At 48.7% G+C, this 20,431-nt stretch overlaps 1 protein-coding gene across 3 annotated transcripts; it reads right to left on the minus strand.

Annotated features, from left to right (window-relative positions):
- Positions 1–7,822: 7,822 nt before the first annotated feature.
- LOC146075919 (serine/arginine-rich splicing factor 3-like) lies at positions 7,823–19,864 on the minus strand. Of its 3 annotated transcripts, none has more exons than XM_083185617.1 (7): positions 19,683–19,858; positions 18,175–18,273; positions 11,319–11,526; positions 10,760–10,894; positions 9,433–9,471; positions 8,628–8,741; positions 7,823–8,036 (listed from the first exon to the last, which is right to left on the minus strand). In XM_083185617.1, the coding sequence occupies exons 2-7, from the start codon at positions 18,206–18,208 to the stop codon at positions 8,009–8,011; spliced, it is 558 nt and encodes a 185-aa protein (XP_083041743.1). In that variant the 5' UTR covers positions 18,209–18,273; positions 19,683–19,858; the 3' UTR covers positions 7,823–8,008. The 3 variants fall into 3 exon arrangements, 2 of the variants coding, with proteins under 2 accessions (XP_083041743.1, XP_083041741.1); XR_014473661.1 differs by lacking the exon at positions 7,823–8,036 and adding an exon at positions 9,868–10,306 and having other exon boundaries at positions 8,641–8,741; positions 19,683–19,864; XM_083185615.1 differs by lacking the exons at positions 7,823–8,036; positions 8,628–8,741; positions 9,433–9,471 and adding an exon at positions 9,520–10,306 and having other exon boundaries at positions 19,683–19,864.
- Positions 19,865–20,431: the final 567 nt, after the last annotated feature.

Raw genomic sequence — 20,431 nt, forward strand, 5'->3', positions numbered from 1 at the left:
GTACCCTGACAACTCTGTTCTCTTAGGATTGCTCTCCAACCTGTGGAGCTTGCATTATATTGCCTCCCAGGCCCGTAGCTTCTAGCCTGTTTAGGAGACTGGCCCCTATAACACGTCTTCAACCTGTGGCCCTCCAGATGTTGTAGAACTACATGTCCCAGTATGCCCTGATAATCTTGGCATGCTCTTATAGGAAAAAAATGTGGCAATGCATTCTGGAACATGTAGTTCCACAACATTTGGAGGGCCACAGGTTGAAGACCCATGCCCTATAACTTTGCCTTATATCCTGGGGCAACCTCGCTGATTTGCCACATGACATCCTTTGGCTCAATGATTCAAGTTTGCTTCCAAAAAGCAAGGAACCTTCATACGGTAATGAAAGTAAAGGATTTTTAGAGTTCGCGTCAGCAGACCAGCTGCAAAGCCAAACGGCACGTCGAGCTGACAATCCAGATTAGATAGATAGATTTGGTGGCATATTCTAACATATCTAGAGACGCCACACAAAGAAATTCCAATCGCCTTCATCATGACAGTAAGATTCTTAAGAAGGAATTGCCTTGACACCTTGTCTTCTATTTCAGATGCCATAGACGTCCCCTATAGCCTTAATGCTCTAGCGCAGGGGTGGCCAAACCTGTCCTCAAGATCTACCAACGGTGCATGTTTTCCAGGCAACCTGTGGATCTATAGTAGGAATGAATGCAGCAGGTTTGAAAATGTGACAGTTAGTAATGACTACAGCTATGCACCAGCTAGGTGACCTGGAAAACATGGACCGTTAGTAGATCTCAAGGACCGGTTTGGCCACCCCTGCTCTAGAGGAAGAAGCTATAGCTACCCCCGCATTAAGTGAAACCGCTCCTGAGGAAGCCGGAATTTTACTGATCCGGGGAAACGCGTTGAGCATCACATTGGACCTTTTTGCTCTCACTGATGGTCATCCTTGATCCCTGAAAATAATAGAGCACCACCCCAAAAATCTGGATCTAAAGTTTCAAACAGAGCTGCTGGGAAACCAAGCCAGGTCCCTAAGAGACTTTCCAGTTCAAAGTGTGGTTGCCATCAGGATTCAACCAAGCTCTTTGCATACAAGAGCCTATTATCGCTACAACCATCTTCTTATCCACAACAGGAGGGTACACACCTACAATCCCTCATCCAATTTCATCAGTGGAGCAATTTCCCAATCGGTAATATAAGTTCCTATCATGGATGTTTTAAGACATTTGACTTTCAAATCCTGCTACATACCACTATATGTCACCTATGTGACAATCCCCCCCCCTCCTTTATTTTCATTTTCATGTATTTTGTTGTACATTGTCTAAGTTAGATTTGATTGTGTTTTACATTTTCTATTACAGTTAATAAATATAATTTTATTCGGATTACCGTCTGAACAATTATTCAGCCAGCGCTGGCACCTTGTATATATTTCTCTCTTGATTAATAGGGGAGTGACAACCCCTTGCCAGCTGCTGTTAATAGCGCTCCCCACATACCTGTTTTTCTTGCTATATGAGAACTTACCTCTCCACAGCACCTAATGGCTTAAGGAGAGAAGGATTAGCTTCAGGATCCATGGTGACCAATCGCCACGCCGGCAATACAGCCAGGATACAAACCGCAGTAAGCAGCGTCATTATATGGGATGGGATCATGTGGTCTACAGCATTATGGTCGGCAGTCATTAGTCATTATGGTCAACATGGGAAAAGATCGACATGGGTCTAGGTCGAAAGGTCATTAGTTGGACAGGTCAAAAGTTCGACAATGAAAAGGTAGACCTCCATTTTTTCAGTTTTTTCTTTACCTGAATGTCAACAGTCGACATGGACACAGTTTAAAGTGGACCGCATCCCCTCGCTGTGCTCGCAATGTGTTGGGCACGGTGCCTTGCTACGCTATGCACACTATTATTCTCCTACCATGCCCTAGTGCAGGGGTGGGCAATTAATTTCTATCGGGGGCCGCATGAAAAATCTGAGGTGTGTCGGAGGGCCGAACCAATGACCATGAACCGTGGTTTATCAACTGGAACGCACAGAGTTAAACAGACTTTGGTGCATAAATGATGTAAACTGTAATAACTGTATTGGCATTGTAATACAGGCATGTACAACATACACATATAGCAGGTATTGAGCAGGTGTATTGGGGCAGTTTGTTTTAATTCTCTGCTACTGCAGAGATGACTTATGGGGGTCTCCACTTGGGTGATAAAGGTGCAGCGTTTTCTGTTGGGGGGGGGGGGGGGGGGACACGCTCCCAATGGGGAGTCATACACACACACACCAGCTCTTTCTTATAAACAGTGGGGGCACTTCTATAGCAGCGGCTTCCTCCTGCTCTCCTCTCTGAGCTGGTGTGATTTGGGGGTGACAGGGGAGAGACAGTGGGTGACAGTGAAAAGACTGAGAGGAGGGGGAAAGGTAGAGGTTGAAGTGGACAGGGCAAAGGGTGTCAGGGGCGGAAGAGCGTGACAGGTAGATGAAAATAAAGTGGCAGTGAGAGGCAGATGGTAACGTTGAGTGAATAGGAAGAGGCAGTGGGTGTTTAATGTGTGTTCCCCCTCCACAGACAAGTCCCATACTGACCACTGTCTGTGGTTAGTGCGGGTGCCGGACGGCTCCCCGACAGTCGGGATTCCGACAGTCATTCCTCCGACGTCGGAATCCAGACTGCTCCCTCGTGGGGGTCCACGACCCCCATAGAGGGAGAATAAAATAGGTGGCGAGCGCAGCTCGCCACCGTGCCCGCAAGGGGCTTCATTGCGCTCCCCACGCTGTGCAGTCGGGATTCCGACGTCTGACTAATGACTGTCGGAATCCAGACTGTCGGGCTACTATACCACACCCGGTTAGTGCTCCCCATACTGCTGCTTCATCTCCAACTTTAAACACCCCACAGCATGGGTCCCACACAGCATGGCTAGCTGGTGAAAGGAGCACAGAGGCCCCCATCATGTCCCCTCACCTGCAGCAATGGATCAGGGCCGGCACAGACAGAAAGCTTAGCATCTGCAGCAGGACACTATCCGGCAGCCTGAGCTACAACAAGTTCAGTGTCACAGGATGGGGCTACCGAGACCCGAGATCCCCGAGCTCTTCCTGCAGCTAAGGACAAGGCAATCACTTGAGAACCACTGCGGACTAGTCTAACTGCGGGCGGGAGGAAGCTGTGACGGGCAGTGAGGAAGGCGCGCTGCTGCGCTATAGGCTGAGCGTGCTGTCAGTCTGCCGACAGCGTGCGCAGTCCAGGGGCTGCTGCCGGGGGCTGGCTGTTGCTAGGAGAAGGATGCCGAGCACTCCGCTCCTAACACAGCGCACAGTAATGAGAGGGGTGGAGGGCAGTGGGCCGGATGGCGTCGCGGGCCGGCATTTGCCCACCCCTGCCCTAGTGGATAGTAGGGCATGAAATACCGCCTGTCGGCACATGTTGGCTCAAAAAAACAGTGAAAAACTCCATGTCGACCTTTTGACTGTCGACCTAGACAATGTCGAACTAATGACTGTCGACCATAATGCTGTAGACCAAATGACCGCATCCCCATTATATAGCCCTTTGACCCCCAACAGTATACTCTAAGCTGCTCCTGGGGGCAGGGGCATGTGCAGAACCCGGCACCTGGAAGTCTCAGCAGGATACAGCAGCGGGGAGTGGGCCCCTCACGGGACACTGCCTGGACCTAGCTGCTGATGTCCTATCATACAGGGCAGGACGCAGCCTGATGTATGATGCACTGAGAAAACCTAGCATTCCCAGAGTCCTCCTTGCTTGTGTAATTGCTGATGCATGAACTAGATGGCTATAAATGATTATAATTAGGGGCCTGATTCAGAGTTGATCCCAAAAGCCAAATCTTTCTCAACTGGACAAAACCATGTGCGATGTAGGTGGGGCAAATGTAACGTGCGGAGAGACCATTTATTGGCTGAATTGTTTCCGGTCGTTCTCTGTGTATGCAGTCTGATTATTGGATGCTACTGAATTATGTCTTATAAGTAAATCATGGTTCTGTATAACCTCATTTGGCTGAATAGTTCCCTTTGCTGAAGAGACTAGTGATCACCTCATGTATAACTGTGTTGGTCCGGCTGTCACAGGGACTGAATGGTGACCGGGCCCACAAGTACTCCGATGAACGCTTGAGGAAGAGGTCTGAGTGTGGTAGACCGGTCATGGAGTCTGGACAAGTTCCTGTATCGTTTCGGTTATCACTGGAAAGAGGAGTAAGTAATCCATATACTATAAAGGTAACTAACATATAAAAGGGAAACATCATATTCTGTTTAGTACTGTGACACGTGGGAGAGAACGAAGGAGATTGATGGAGTTATCCAAACAGCCCTCCCCCTGCAAGTGAGATGGTATGCTCCTGCTACAGACACGTGTTTGTGAAGGTATAAGATGAGTACTGATTGGATCATGGGCTAACACAATGACTTGCCGGAAATAGTGCACAGTTTGAAAATAGTTCATCGTCCTGTCTCCAGGGTGACACTGGACTGGGACACAGGACGTTTGGTGAGCTGGATGGACTGGGACACAGGGCGTTTGGTGAGCTGGATGGACTGGGACACAGGACGTTTGGTGAGCTGGATGGACTGGGACACAGGACGTTGGTAAGCTGGATGGACTGGGACACAGGACGTTTGGTGAGCCGGATGGACTGGGACACAGGACGTTTGGGGAGCTGGATGGACTGGGACACAGGGCGTTTGGTGAGCTGGATGGACTGGGACACAGGGCGTTTGGGGAGCTGGATGGACTGGGACACAGGACGTTTGGTGAGCTGGATGGACTGGGACACAGGACGTTTGGTGAGCTGGATGGACTGGGACACAGGACGTTTGGTGAGCCGGATGGACTGGGACACAGGACGTTTGGGGAGCTGGATGGACTGGGACACAGGGTGTTTGGTGAGCTGGATGGACTGGGACACAGGGCGTTTGGGGAGCTGGATGGACTGGGACACAGGACGTTTGGTGAGCCGGAGGGACTGGGACACAGGACGATCGGTGAGCCGGATGGACTGGGACACAGGACGATCGGTGAGCCGGATGGACTGGGACACAGGACGATCGGTGAGCCGGATGGACTGGGACACAGGACCAAGACAGAGAGGATTTAGTCGCACTGGATAATAATATGCGTAAAGGTTATGATGACCCCTCAATCAGAGTATGCACTCATTTTTTATTATTATTATAATGAGGGTGTACTACCACTGGACATGGAATGAACAATATATGAAAGACAGGAAGAATGTCTCTGTGTACAGACATGAGGCTATCAAACAGTCAGGTGAGTCCTTCCCATCGGCACCCGCCTCGCACTAGATGCAGACTGAGTCTGCTGCCAGCATGTAGCAGACTGTCTGAATCTAGTAGTGTGAGGTGAGCGTCTAGTACAGGGCAATTGCGGCCCTCCAAATGTTGATGAACTACACATCCCAGCATGCTTTGCATCAGTTTCAGCATGGCCACATAGCAAAACTAATGCAAAGCATCATGGGATGTGTAGTTCATCAACATCTGGAGGGCCGCAATTGCCCAGCCCTGGTTTAGTAGGACACTGGGACTTCCCTCCACCTATATACCTGGTATTACACCCACATTTTGGGCAATACAGCCCCATTACTTGAGACATTAATTAGCTCATTGATTGAGACTCTCCCTATGCAAATGAGGTGCACCCACATGAAGGGGTATTGATGTACTGGAGTCTCTTTCACGAAGACTAAAATTTGTGGAAAAATCTTTTTTTGCCAAAACTCCTATAGACAAGATACGATTATTCTAAACAGAGGTCAAGTAATAAACGCACCCTGATATTGCAAAATTAATTAAGGGATCATAGACATTGGGGCCACACTTTGTGAGGATAGAGAGATCCTTTTCTACTCCATCTGCCGCCACACTACTCCAGAGACCGTGCTCATCCACAGCCGCCGACAGACTTGCCGATATCTGGCCGGAGGGAGGGAGAACACACTGCTGGTGAGAGACGCGACGTTACCCAGCACTTACTACCTGCTCATTGTGCTTCCTGGCAGACAGCGATATTGCTGTGGACACACGATACAACTTACTGGTCAGTGGAGCCAAGACTGGTAACCACTTATAATTTACATACGGCAGGAATCCAAACCAGCATTTTCTCTGAACAGGAACAACAACAGGGCTCGACAAACCCCAGGCGCCAGGTCGCCACAGCCACCAGAATTTCCTGTCTGGGGACTAGATTGAGTGTGGGTGCGTGGTCTGCCTCCTGCGATCTGCTGAGGAGATAGCAGTGTGTAGGAGCTCCTGCTTAAGCGTATATAGCAGGTGATCCGGAACCCCCTCCCCGCATACTGGAGAAACTTCTGAGCGGTCTTCAGCTCTGTGGCCAGAAGCTGCGGCTGTCTGCCGCAGAGAAGTGTTCCACCCCCACGGAGATCCGGATCACACGTGACCGACGACCGCCACCCTCACCCCCATAGCGGAGAAACTTCTGAGCGGCGTTGAGGTCTGTCCACAGCAGCGGGAAGCTGCTGAATATAAGTAATAATGTGTGCTGTGGCTGGCTATTGTAAATGCACTCCCCTGCCGCGGATAGCAAAGGAACATCCCCCTTAGCATAGCTCAGAGATCCAGACCCCACCCGCATAGGAGACCATGCTCCTCAATATTATTAGCACTGGGCGTGCGTTTTAAACCCCTTGGCAACGAGCAGGTTATCCCCTGGCAGACCATGGTTAACTCCATAGACACAAGCATTTACCCCTGGCAGACCATGGTAACCGCATAGCAACAAGCATTTACCCCTGGCAGAGCATATCAACCCCTGGCATCAAGCATGAAACCCATAGCAACGAGCATGTAGGTAAGCAGAACTTATGTGGCATATGTAATGAACATATGGTATAATGGGTAATGGACATTACGGCGAGTGGTATATGTGCCCGGGCCTTATGGTGCGCACCGTCCTTATTAGTTTATCTGGCTCCTACATTTTAAAGAAATTTTTCAAGCCCTGGACTACAATATACCGAACAACCTACGGGTCACCACAGGTGGTATGTGCCATACAACCAGTGGTGGAAATAACCCGTAGGTTTTTCGGTATATTGTAGTCCCAGTTGGAGAATATGCTGGAATATGGAGGATGCTCAACCTGTATTTGAATGAAGGTGGCCACCTACATATTTTTTATTATTGCTTTTCTATTGCTAGATAACTGAAATAAAATATATATATGCAAACAATATTGAAATCATTCATTGTGTCAGAATTGTGTAGAATTCAGCCTAAGGTAATTTGAAGAAATTAGCGCGGAATTCCCTTGGTTTTAAATTGCTTAGATCTATGTGTCTGAGTCACAGTTTGTGAATCAGACCTAGACTAATTAGAGGTGTTTGCACGAACGCTTCCCTTCAATTCTGCAGCTCAAATAGCCACATTTCTTGTTGAGACAAACAAACATTTGATCACCCTATTTTTTTATCTATACTAGCCCCCGCCCCTCTAGAGAAATCTAGTGTCTTTTAATATCCTTTTTAAATGTCCATACCTGTCAAAGTTGTGTATTTTATTTTGCTACCTTTTAGAGTAAATTACTGAATAAAAGTAAAATTTTATGTATCCAATCTCTTTTGGTGCACCACAGAGACATTCTTACTGTCTTTCATATATGGTACAGAGGACGTTTGGGGAGCTGGATGGACCAGTACACAGGGTTTGGAGAAATTACTATACCAGAAATCCCACATTTGCCCCGGCCTTACAGGTTTGGTTATGTCTGAACCGGTTCAACGAGATAGAACAAGATATATAGAAAGTCAGCAGTTTTTATTTGCCAGTTCCTTGTATGGAACAGAACATTTCCCATCACCTCTTACAGGACACAACACAAGAAATAAACAGCCAATAAACAAGGTTTAAAAAGTATCAGGACACTAAAACCCCCCCCAAAAAATCCATGTCACTGTCATCTGTACGTGTGGAAGGCAGACGGACTATTTTCTCTCGTTTGACTTTGAGCGGCTGGAAGAGAAAAGTAAAAAAACCTTGTTACACACCAGAGAAAAAAATCACATACTGTATAGGACCTCATTCTTTCTGCTGCCCATGGTAGTACTATACACCCCCAACAGTCACTATTCCATTATTTATGTCCATGATAGTACTATACACCCCCCAACAGTCACTATCATATATTTAAGTCCGTGCTAGTACTCTGCACCCCCAACAATATCTATTTCATTATTTATGTCTGTGCCAGTACTGCGCACCCCCAACAGTCACTATTCCATTATGTATGTCCGTAGCAATATTGTGGACCCCCGGCAGCTATTAAATACTTAGTGCCGACAGACGTGTTAGCATGATTTCTACGTGTTGCCTCCTGAGGAGATGAGCAGGAGTAGAAGAGTCCTGGCTTCTGTTTACCAACTCTAAAGCCAATCTATGTGGGCGCAACAAGAACGCAAAAATAAAACCATTTAACACTGAACAGTCCGGTTACAGGGATAAGATGCAACCAGGGGCGCGGAACCAACAGAACCATCCCCTGTGCTCAAGCCTAACACAATGCTCCATCGGTCTCACTGGCTGAGGGTGGTGAGAATGAAATACCTTCTGGATCTAGTGAACGAACGAGCTGGTTTAGGATTCCTCTCTCTGGACACAGATCTCTCCCTCTTCTCTCTGGACACAGATTTCTCCCTCCGGCGGTCTCTAGAAACGGACCTGAAGGAAATACACAGAAATGAGGGTGTGCGGTCACTGGGTAGACAGTGTCTAGGTCGGCGACTACTAGTGGTCGACAAGGACTAGGTGAAAGCCTTGAGGTGGTTCCCATACCCACAGTACACATTGACAAAAGGTTTTTCATATTTTTATTTTTTAAAGGTAGATTTTCATGCTTCACTATCAAAGTTGGCATAGAGTAGTGTGCTGAGTGGGGGACCGCAGCGAGCCATGCAAGGGGACGTGGCACACTTATACAGGGTCCATGTCGACAGACAAAAAAAGACAAAACAAAAAAACACTCGTCACGTCGCCCATGTATGTTGACCTTTGGTTAGGTCAACCATTAGTGGTCTACCATTTATACCGTACCCAGAAGTAAGAGGCCCCTATGATAGAAGGACAAACACTGATCCTCACCTCTATGGGGGGGGGGGGGGGGGGGGGGAGAATTCAAATGCTGTGCGCTACGGAGGCCACTGGACTATGCCCAACCAATCATTTCAAGCCACTGCAGATTATGTTGTGCCGCCAATTTGATGGGCTGGTGACTAGTGCAGGATAAACTTTGACCCTTTGCTTATACATAGGGATAACCAAGTGACAGGTCAGTCCGATTAAACATGGAGATATGAAGCTATGACGCAACTCGGACGTCATTGTGTCACACGCAATACAGAGAGAACCTTACCTACTACGGCTACGGGAAAAGCTCCTCCTCCTGGGTGATCTAATACATAAGGAAAACAAATTAATAAAAAAATAAATAAAAAAGGGGGAAAACCAATCTGGAGGGAAAGGATCCCAAATTTTCAATGACTCAATTTGGTAAGGGGGACATCCCCTTAGGCAGATTGTACTGTCCCATACTTGGTTAGTGGAACGTATGATGGTTAGTATAGATCTAGACCCCAGCATTAGAAGAGGACCGACTAGGTGAGTATACACACCCCTGTCCTGTACATACGTGCCCCAGCCTCACACAGATCACCCATAAGTGGCAAGCAATGTCAGTTACCTTCCAGTTTCTGCACAGCCGGCCTCAGACCAATGAATGACCTTACAAAAGCTGCGTAATGTCTTATATAACCAGCAGAAAACTCGGTATAAGCAGGAGAAAACTTACTAGTTGTTTGGGTGGCAACAAGCTAGAAATGGTGGATGCCGACACGTGGCCAAGTAGAATTTGTTGACAAGGTTTTGCCAGGTGTTGCGTTGAATTTAGATGGTTGGCGGAGGGGGATGTGGTGCTTTTTCCTGCTTTTATTGCTCAGCCGTAGACTGGCGCTGCAGTTGTTGACAAAGTTAAGAGCCGTGCGGACTGGCCGGTAATGTGTGGGCTGCTGCTGCCGCTGCTGAGTTTTGGTTAAGGTTGGAGAGGTAGAAGGCTGAGTGGACAGCATGCTCGGGAGCCAAAGGGCGGTGCAACCTGGTGACTGGCCATGCCTGGGTCATGTGATACAACACCAGCCAAGCTGAATGGGGCGCGCTGGTCACATGACGCTGATAAGGCTAGTTGACTAATGTAGACCCAGAGGGTGGTGAGAAGAGACATGATGGTGACTCTGTAACGGGTTTCATGTTTATTAGATGGACCAAAGGCACACACACATAACAGAAATAAATACAAACAAGAACAGTATAACCATCTATTGATTGGGTGCAAATGGCAGAATACAAATCTTTCGCGGGCAGCCGACCATGTCTGGTGCCTGACAAAGCAACTCAATAGTTCCTCCATTCAGGTGGAAACAGCTGCAGGTCAGCTCACACCAGTGGCTGTAGTGCGCTGAAACTAGCGTCACGTCCAGCACTTTGGTCGCGATTACACATTTAACCAGCTAAACTCAGGCTGTCTGTGCGCGACCACCGCCTGATCTCACATCACTTTTTTTTCCTTTCCAATAAACAATTGAATTCCACCCAAGGAATTGAGTCTCAGTGCACCGAGAGCAGCCACGCTCAGTGGTCTTCAGCGATTGTGGAATAAAGACTATGGACTAGAAATAGGTAATTACCTGCGCCTCGGCGGGGGACTTCTCCTGCGATAATCATCCCTAGGTCGTCTGTTCCAAGATGGCGGCGGTCCACGGTTCTGGCTGCGTTTCTCACCGTTAGACAGTTCTACGCCGACGCGACATCCACACAAAGTTCTACAGAGAAGCAGAACAAGATATTATTCCACACAGCAGAGAAGGAATAAGGGCAGGAATCTCTGCGGCACCCGGACATCCTGACGTAGATCACAGACAGCATTGCAGAGAGTTCCTGCATCAGTGATCAGCCCTAAGTCACCCATATGTGGAGTCACAGCTACTACAGCACATGGCCGCCCAGTATGTAGGTGCCAGCTATCCCCAGCACAATGAGTAACACCTAGCTATATACTCAGAGGAAATAGGTTTATGTTCCGTTAGCTCAGGGAAGACTGTAGGGGGTCACACTGAATCTGGTCTCTACCTGTAAGAGAATTCCCACTGTACCCAAGGAAGAAGAATTCCAATAATGAACCATTTACAACATGCAGCAAGTGGAATGAGAGGCTGTGCACCAATCAGAGAGAAGGGTAGAAATTACCGTCCATCCAACTCTCTCACTGCGTCCGCTGCATCTCTGGGGTCTTCAAACTCTACAAATGCAAAGCCAGGGGGGCTCCTGGCCACCCACACACTGCGCAAGGGTCCGTAGTGGCCGAACGCCCGCTCCAGTTCCATCTTGTTACCATTGTTACCCAGGTTCCCAATATAGACTTTGCAGTCCAGTGGGCAGGAGTCACGGTGCATGGCTACAAAATACAGAGGGAGAATACATAGGTCAGAGACAAAGCAGATCCATGGATACAAATCTGTTATACAACTCCCTTTGTCACCACAGGTCTATGCCATAAGTATATATGGTACCCATGTACATCTCTACTTGCAGCATAGTGGTCTATAAACATGCACCATTCATACATGCCACATCTGCTGGTACGGCGGCAGATATGCACTACGATATAGGCTTCTGGGGAGGGGCATAGCCCCATATTCAGCACTGAGCTGACCCCCTCACCTTAAAAAGATGCACAGCAACTTATACCAACCGCAAGAAACCGTAGTCTGGCAGAAGGAAGGCTGTACCATGGTGTGAGGACTGCGCTAGAGTAGGGATGGACATCGATGGTCGATGTTTCGGAAACATCGATGTTTTTCTTTCGATGTTGGTGTTTTTACCATTTAATGGGGACCTTCCGATGTTTGTCACCATCGAATGCTAATCATTCGATGGTGTACCGATGGTGGCTTATTTTTTGTAATTCACAAAAGCTATGCCTCCCCTGGCTGCTGTGTCTGTGTCAGGGAAACTTCCTAGGTTCGTTGGAGGCTGTCTAACTTTCTCTCTGCTTCCCTCCCTCTCCCTCTCTATGGTTGCTGTAGCTGCTAGGCAACAGGGCCCACTGCTAGTTCTGATTGGCTCTCCCTGACTCATAGAGCCAATCAGAGCACAAACCTCACCCTGCAGCACCAGTCACTCAAACAGCAGCAAATTTCACAGACACACTGAGCTCTGGAGTATTCAGAGAGGAGGAGAAGTCACTGAATGTTATATCAGCTCAGGCAAGCTACTATAATAATAATAATAATAATAATAATAATAATAATAATAGGTACACAATACAGCTAGCTACAGATATTTGTGAATGTCAGTCACATACAACACTCATTAATATACTGCATTAGTATTACCAGGCAGCAACCACTATATGATCATCAGTGAAGTGTTGGTCAGAGATTGTCTGTTTCTGTGAATATAGGGGCAGATGTATCATTAAGCTTGTTACGTTTGTGAAATAACGAGTCCCGCTTCTCCTGCATAACGAGGAGAAGCGGGCACTCATTATGGGGAGATGTATTAACATCCCCCAAGCCGATAAGGAGAGCCGTTATGCCCAGCGTTAACGGCTCTCCTTATCGGCTCCCTCGCCGCCCCGCACATGCGCACTCCCCGTCGCCCCCCCTGCCCGGCTTACTGGGCATGCGCGAGATCTCGCAAAAACCGCAAGATCTCCAGCGCAGCCCAAGCCAGACGCAGGGCTAGCGTTGTCCCCATAGTGGGGGATAGGACAACGCTAGCCCTGAGCTGGCGAAGCGGCCGGGGCGAATTAACGCCTTGAAGGCTGTTAATACATCGCCCCGGCCGTTAATCCCTGGGGGGGATTGCAGGGGCAGCCCCGCCGAGCGTAACTCGGCGGGCTGTCACTAGCGCACGTTAGGTGCGCTAGTAATACATTAGGGACAGACGTAATCCCCCCCAGTTAACCAGCGTTAAGTGCATTTTTGCACTTAACGCTGGTTAATACATCTGCCCCATAGTGAGATAGTGAGGAACAATATACACAGTCCTGGAGTACCAGTGGAATGAACCAAGATAAAGGTGCCCATACACTGCTGTGACATCTCGCAGCAGTGTACGGACACAGGACAGCCTGCAGGGACCTTCCCGGCGGCAGGAACGCATGCGATCCGTTGTGATAGATTGCATGCACCCCTGCTCCCCACCCGCCTCACCGCCAGGAGGAACGGGTGGCTGCCTGCCGGTCTGAGCACCTGGTCGGGTCCGATGCGCACGGGACCCAACAGCATGTCAGGGAGAGGCGATTTGGTCCGATTTAAGGGGTCGATTGGTCGCAATTGGCCACAATCGGACCAAATCGCCTCAGTGTAGGGGCACCTTAACTGTTTTTATATATAGTGAACTATTTTTTATATTACGTGACCTTGTCGCTAGCGATTGGTCGCTCAGTGACCGAATTGCTGGTTAATCAGTATTTTACTGGGGACCAGTGATTCTAGCAAGTTCCTGCGACCAGCGACCGTCGCTGGGCTGCGGTGGGAGCGCACACACGGCGAAGGTCGCTAGGTATCACCGGCAATATGGTCACTGAGCGACCATATAGCTGACGATGGAAGCTAGAATCGCCTAGTGTGTAGCATTATAGTGGTGCCCCCACAGATCCTGGCACCCTAGGCAGCTGCCTAATGGTAGAGCCAGCCCTGCTCATTGCAATATTTATCTCACCATATAAATGATGTGATGACCACTATACCATCATCTCCCTTATTTGTGTGTGTGTGTAGTTACACTTGCCTTAATAAATAGACATTTTCCTATCTGGAAAAATAGTGAAACCTAAAACGAGTTAGTTTACAATTTATCTAATTTTATTACATTTTGATTACTTGCTGTTAAAGTGTTAATAATGTGTACAAAATTATTATACTACTTCATCATTGGGCTTTGTGTGAATATTATATATGTATATTATACACACACAATGTCCAATGATAAAGTAATATGTTGCTCAGAGCCTGGGCCCTGCCACCAAACTCAATTACTACCTTACAAATGGCAATACAGGCTTTTGCGCATGCACTAGTCATATAACTAGTTTTCACCATCGAATACTTTTGATTCGATGGTTAGTTACCATCGCATCGAAAGTTTCAATGGTGGAAGCACTGCCATCATTTGATGGTTGGCTTCCGATGTCCATCCCTACGCTAGAGCAGCATTATCTATGTGTGTACAGGAGACCCAGTCTATGTACACAATATGGTGAGCCTTCCCTCTGGGAGATGTAGAACAGCAGTGAGTAGATCCCGGGCACAGTAAATACTAGGGTGATCCCTCCCTATGGGAGATGTATAACAGTTTTGAGTATATCCCGGGCACAGTAATGATCGGGCTCACAGTACATACTAGGGCAGTGGTTCCCAAACTGTGCACCTAGGCTCCAGGGGGTGCATCAGGTTGGTGATCCAGAACCAATTAAAATTATTTATGGCCAATGAAATACGCAAAATCAGTGCTGGTGGCTTCCAATTACACAATATGTGGGTAAACAGGAGTAAATCATGTTCCTCACCACATAACTGGACCTAAGGATGAGATTTACCGTATATACTCGAGTATAAGTCGACCCGAATATAAGCCGAGGCACCTAATTTTGCCACACAAAAAATGGGAAAACTTATTGACTCGAGTAAAAGCCTAGGGTGGAAAATGCACAGGGTCTAGGGCAGTCATTCCCAACCACGGTCCTCAAGGCACGCCAACAGTGCAGGTTTTAGTGATATCCAGGCTTCAGCACAGATGGATTAATCAGAATCTCTCAGGTACCAATTAAGTCACCTGTGCTCAAGCCTGGATATCTACAAAACCTGCACTGTTGGTGTGCCTTGAGGACCGTGTTTGGGAATGCCTGGTCTAGGGGCACACTGGGACACACTGTACAGGGTCTAGGGCATGGGTCTTCAACCTGTGGCCCTCCAGCTGTTGTGAAACTACATGTCCCAGCATGCATTGCCACATTTTTTCCTATAAGAGCATACCAAAACTGTCAGGGCATGCTGGGACATGTAGTTCTACGACATCTGGAGGGCCAGAGGTGCACACTGACACACACACTCTGACACTGAGGGGAGGGTTAAGTTGTGGGACCCATGGTAGAGGGGTTAACAGTGAGGAGAAAGTAACAATGCCTCTTCCCTCTCTCCAGTGCCCAGCAGCGTGTACAGGGATCCAGGCACAAGGTAAACCTTAGAAGGGTAGTCAGACCCTCAAGGTCCAGGGTCAGTAGGTGCAGCTCCGGCTGTAAAAGTCCGCGATTTTCGTCATGGAGCCCGATTCCCGTCCTGGATCCGAAATTTAGGCCCCGGCTTACCAGTCATGGTAGGCCACAACCTGAAAAACTGTCAACCGGGTCTGCAATGACCAGCGCTATGCTCAGGGGACATCTGGCTATCGGATGGAGCCCAAACTGAGCAGGTACAGCACAGTTAGAGGGGAATAGGGCTGTGGGAAGGAGCATTAGGCCTAGATCCACTTCCTCACAGTGTAAACTACAGTTACCGTATTCACCCTAGTATAAGCCGAGGAGGTTCTTTTTCAGCATAAATAATGTGCTGAAAAGGTCGACTTATACTCGAGTATATACAGTAATCACAACTTATTTAATGTAATATTTCTGAAATTCTCTTTTGGCCTAGGGGTGAAGATATTCTGATACTGTAGGGTGCCGTGATTCAAAAAGTTTGGGAACCACTGTACTAGGGTGATCCTCCCCTCTGGGAGATGTATAACAGTGGTGAGTATATCCTAGGCACAGTAATGATAGCGCTCACAGTACATACTAGGGTGATCCTCCCTCTGGGAGATGTATAACAGTGGTGAGTATATCCCGGGCACAGTAATGATAGCGCTCCCAGTACATACTAGGGTGATTCCTCCCTCTGGAAGATGTATAACAGTGGTGAGTATATCCCGGGCACAGTAATGATAGCGCTCACAGTACATACTAGGGTGATCCCTCCCTCTGGGAGATGTATAACAGCGGTGGGTATACCCCGGGCACAGTAATGATATCGCTCACAGTACATACTAGGGTGATCCTCCCCTCTGGGAGATGTATAACAGTGGTGAGTATATCCCAGGCACAGTAATGATAGCGCTCACAGTACATGCTAGGGTGATCCTCCCTCTGGGAGATGTAGAACAGTGGTGAGTATATCCCAGGCACAGTAATGATATCGCTCACAGTACATACTAGGGTGATCCTCCCCTCTGGGAGATGTATAACAGTGGTGTGTATATCCTGGGTACAGCAATCCTAGCGCTCACAGTACATACTAGGGTGAACCTCCCTCTGGGAGAAGTATAAAGGCCCCCATACACTATGCTATTTAGGGCCGATAACCCGAGGTATGTGACATCTGACCCGATCCGCGGTCCCGTGCGCATCGTACCAGGGAGGTTGGACGCTCAGCACATAAGACCACGTCCGACCTCCCTGTATGCATATGCCTGACCAGGGGAGCAGTGGGGTGGGCAGCGGGTGCCGAGCGCTGACCTGGCTGGGCAGTGATCACAGATATCAGCGGGACGGGCAGTGCAGTGGCGGGTATCAGCCTGTCCCGCTGATATCTGTGATCACCGCCCGGCCAGGTCAGCACTCGCTGCCTGCTAGTGAAAGCGATCAGTACCCGCTGCACGCCCCGGCGTCCCCCTGATGAGGATCACCGCCCACAAGCGATCACATGTAAAAATTAATCCATCAAGTGCCAAATTGTATGTGAGCCTGCCGGACAGCTCATAGGAGAATTGGGTCCGACTTGTCCCAAGGACAAATCGGCCTAATGCATTTGGGGCCTTAACAGTGGTTAGTATATCCTTGGCACAGTAATGATAGTGCTCACAGTACATACTAGGGTGATCCTCCCTCTGGGAGATGTATAACAGTGGTGAGTATATCCCAAGCACAGTAATGATAGCGCTCACAGTACATACTAGGGTGATCCTTCCCTCTGGGAGATGTATACCAGTGGTGAGTATACCCCGGGGACAGTAATGATAGCGCTGACGGTACATACTAGGGTGATCCTCCCCTCTGGGGGTTTATAAAAGTGGTGAGTATATCCCGGGCACAGTAATGATAGCGCTCCCAGTACATACTAGGGCGATTCCTCCCTCTGGAAGATGTATAACAGTGGTGAGTATATCCCGGGCACAGTAATGATAGTGCTCACAGTACATGCTAGGGTGATCCTCCCTCTGGGAGATGTATAACAGTGGTGAGTATATCCCGGGCACAGTAATGATAGCGCTCACAGTACATGCTAGGGTGATCCTCCCTCTGGGAGATGTATAACAGTGGTGAGTATATCCCAGGCACAGTAATGATAGCGCTCACAGTACATGCTAGGGTGATCCTCCCTCTGGGAGATGTATAACAGTGGTGAGTATATCCCAGGCACAGTAATGATAGCGCTCACAGTACATGCTAGGGTGATCCTCCCTCTGGGAGATGTATAACAGTGGTGAGTATATCCCAGGCACAGTAATGATAGCGCTCACAGTACATGCTAGGGTGATCCTCCCTCTGGGAGATGTATAACAGTGGTGAGTATATCCCAGGCACAGTAATGATAGCGCTCACAGTACATGCTAGGGTGATCCTCCCTCTGGGAGATGTATAACAGTGGTGAGTATATCCCGGGCACAGTAATGATAGCGCTCACAGTACATGCTAGGGTGATCCTCCCTCTGGGAGATGTATAACAGTGGTGAGTACATCCCGGGCACAGTAATGATAGTGCTCACATTACATGCTAGAGATAAGAGACCAATACACACCATCACTGAACTGGACATGACTACCAGACAGCATATAGCTGGGGGAATACGAGTACAAGTGTGGGGTATATTGAGGTAACACGGTCAGCGTGCATAACCCGGCCAGCCTCCATTACACACCTTTATCTGCTTGTGTGAGGCAGACAAAATGGCGGCATCTTTATCCCAAGAGATCAGTGCACGCAGGCAATAACACAGCCTGGCAGGGATAAGGAATACATCCGCCTTACAGAACAGCAGGCAGCAGGTGAGAGCTACTTACTGGTTTCTGATGAGGCGCGGGATCCGTAGCTCATTCGTGAATCGGCTGGAGATCCTCTGCTCAAAGGCGACTTGTGGTGACCGACTGATCACAGCAACACTAGAAAGACAAATTCAAGTAGTCATACTCATCCAATTTAGGGACAATAGGAGACACGGCGCTGATTCTGCCATACGTGCTCTGGGGAAGTGCTAGTGTATGACCGGGACCGTTACATGCTCTGGGAAGTGATAGTGTATGACCGGGACCATTACTCGCTCTGGGGAAGTGATAGGGTATGACCGGGACCATTAAGCACTCTGGGGAAGTGATAGGGTATGACCGGGACCATTATGCGCTCTGGGGAAGTGATAGGGTATGACCGGGACGCGCTCTGGAAGTGATAGGGTATGACCGGGCCCATTACGCGCTCTGGAAGTGATAGGGTATGACCGGGCCCATTACGCGCTCTGGGGAAGTGATAGTGTATGACCGGGACCGTTCCGCGCTCTGGGGAAGTGATAGCGTATGACCGGGACCATTACGTGCTCTGGGGAAGTGCTAGCGTATGAACGGGACCATTACGCGCTCTGGGGAAGTGATAGCGTATGACTGGGACCGTTACGGGCTCTGGGGAAGTGATAGCGTATGACCGGGACCATTACGCGCTCTGGGGAAGTGATAGTGTATGACCGGGACCGTTCCGTGCTCTGGGGAAGTGATAGTGTATGACCGGGACCATTACGCGCTCTGGGGAAGTGATAGCGTATGACCGGGACCATTACGTGCTCTGGGGAAGTGATAGCGTATGACCGGGACCATTACGTGCTCTGGGGAAGTGCTAGCGTATGACCGGGACCGTTCCGTGCTCTGGGGAAGTGATAGCGTATGACCGGGACCATTATGCGCTCTGGGGAAGTGATAGCGTATGACTGGGACCATTACAGTCTATGGGACGTACTGGGGAGAATAACAGATGCTGGAGACTGATCAGCATGTGGCAGCTATAAGATACCATGTGTAATATTTATTTACAGTGTCTTTTATAGTGCAGCAGATTCCGTTGCGCTTTACAATAGTAGACAGTGATAAAACAAACTGGGTAACAGACAGACTTGGGGGTTAGAGGGCCCTGCTGCAAGCGTACAATCTATAGTGTAATAGCTAAGTGACCACCAGCACTGCGTGTGCATTATATACACGTGTGTAACATACATGATCAGCCCATTACATGCACTGTGTACAGGAGATGGATCACCTATCAGCGGCCATTACCACCCACAGATGCCAGGGACCACGCAACGGGCGCTATAGGGAATCCCAGGCAGGCACGGGACACGGTGGGAATGGGAATCCCAATGCTGAGGCAGCAATACTAACCACCGTGCTGCCCGAGCGGATCAATATTACCGCCTATGTCCGTACTGACGTTACATGCGCACGTTACCCCTCCCCCCGCACTGGCGCTATAACACACTATATATACCGTATATACATATTAGTAAGGCTCCAGGCTTCCGACATCTCACCTCAGGCTGATCCGTCTCTCCGCAGCTGATCCCGGAGCCGCTTCTGCTCTCTGTCTCGTGCTACTGCTACAGGGCGCGGTAACGATTTAATATAGGACTCGAAGGGATTCCGCCGCCATTACTGCCGTACAGTCACATGACCCGGTGACGTCAATTTGCGTGTAAGGCGCCAGTGTTCTCATCCGGTCTCCTCCCCTTCCCCGCTTGATTTCTCCTCCCTCCACCTATTTGTTCCCGCCCACTCACCTCCTTGTTTCCCTGACTCCCCGCCCAGTCTCCTCCCCGGGCGCGTACCCAGACTGTCGAGTACGAGTGCGTAGGGATGGACATCGGAAGCTAACTATCAAATGATGGCAATGCTTCCACCATTGAAACTTCCGATACGATGGTAACTAACCATCGCATCAAAAGTATTCGATGGTGAAAACTAGTTATATGACTAGTGCATGCGCAAAAGCCTGTATTGCCATTTGTAAGGTGGTAATTGGGTTCGGTGGCAGGGCCCAGGCTCTGAGCAACATATTACTTTATCACTGGACATTGTGTGTATAATATACATATATAATATTCACACAATGCCCAATGATGAAGTAGTATATTAATTTTGTACACATTATTAACACTTTAACAGCAAGTAATCAAAATGTAATAAAATTAGATAAATTGTAAACTAACTCGCTTTAGGTTTCACTATTTTTCCAGATAGGAAAATGTCTATTTATTAAGGCAAGTGTAACTACACACACACA

The sequence above is a fragment of the Crinia signifera genome, chromosome 4 (genome assembly GCF_055691185.1).
Source record: "Crinia signifera chromosome 4, ASM5569118v1, whole genome shotgun sequence".
NCBI classification, from domain to species: Eukaryota; Metazoa; Chordata; class Amphibia; order Anura; family Myobatrachidae; genus Crinia; species Crinia signifera.

Excerpts from the sequence above, each read along its gene's own strand:
- LOC146075919 (XM_083185615.1), bottom strand. The coding sequence starts at position 18,208 with ATGAGCTACGGATCCCGCGCCTCATCAGAAACCA. Across the intron at positions 11,527-18,174 it reads CCGCGCCTCATCAGAAACCA|CCATGCACCGTGACTCCTGC; the intron begins GTAAGTAGCTCT and ends TGTATTTTGTAG. Across the intron at positions 10,307-10,759 it reads AGTCCCCCGCCGAGGCGCAG|AGTCACCATCATGTCTCTTC; the intron begins GTAATTACCTAT and ends AACCCGTTACAG.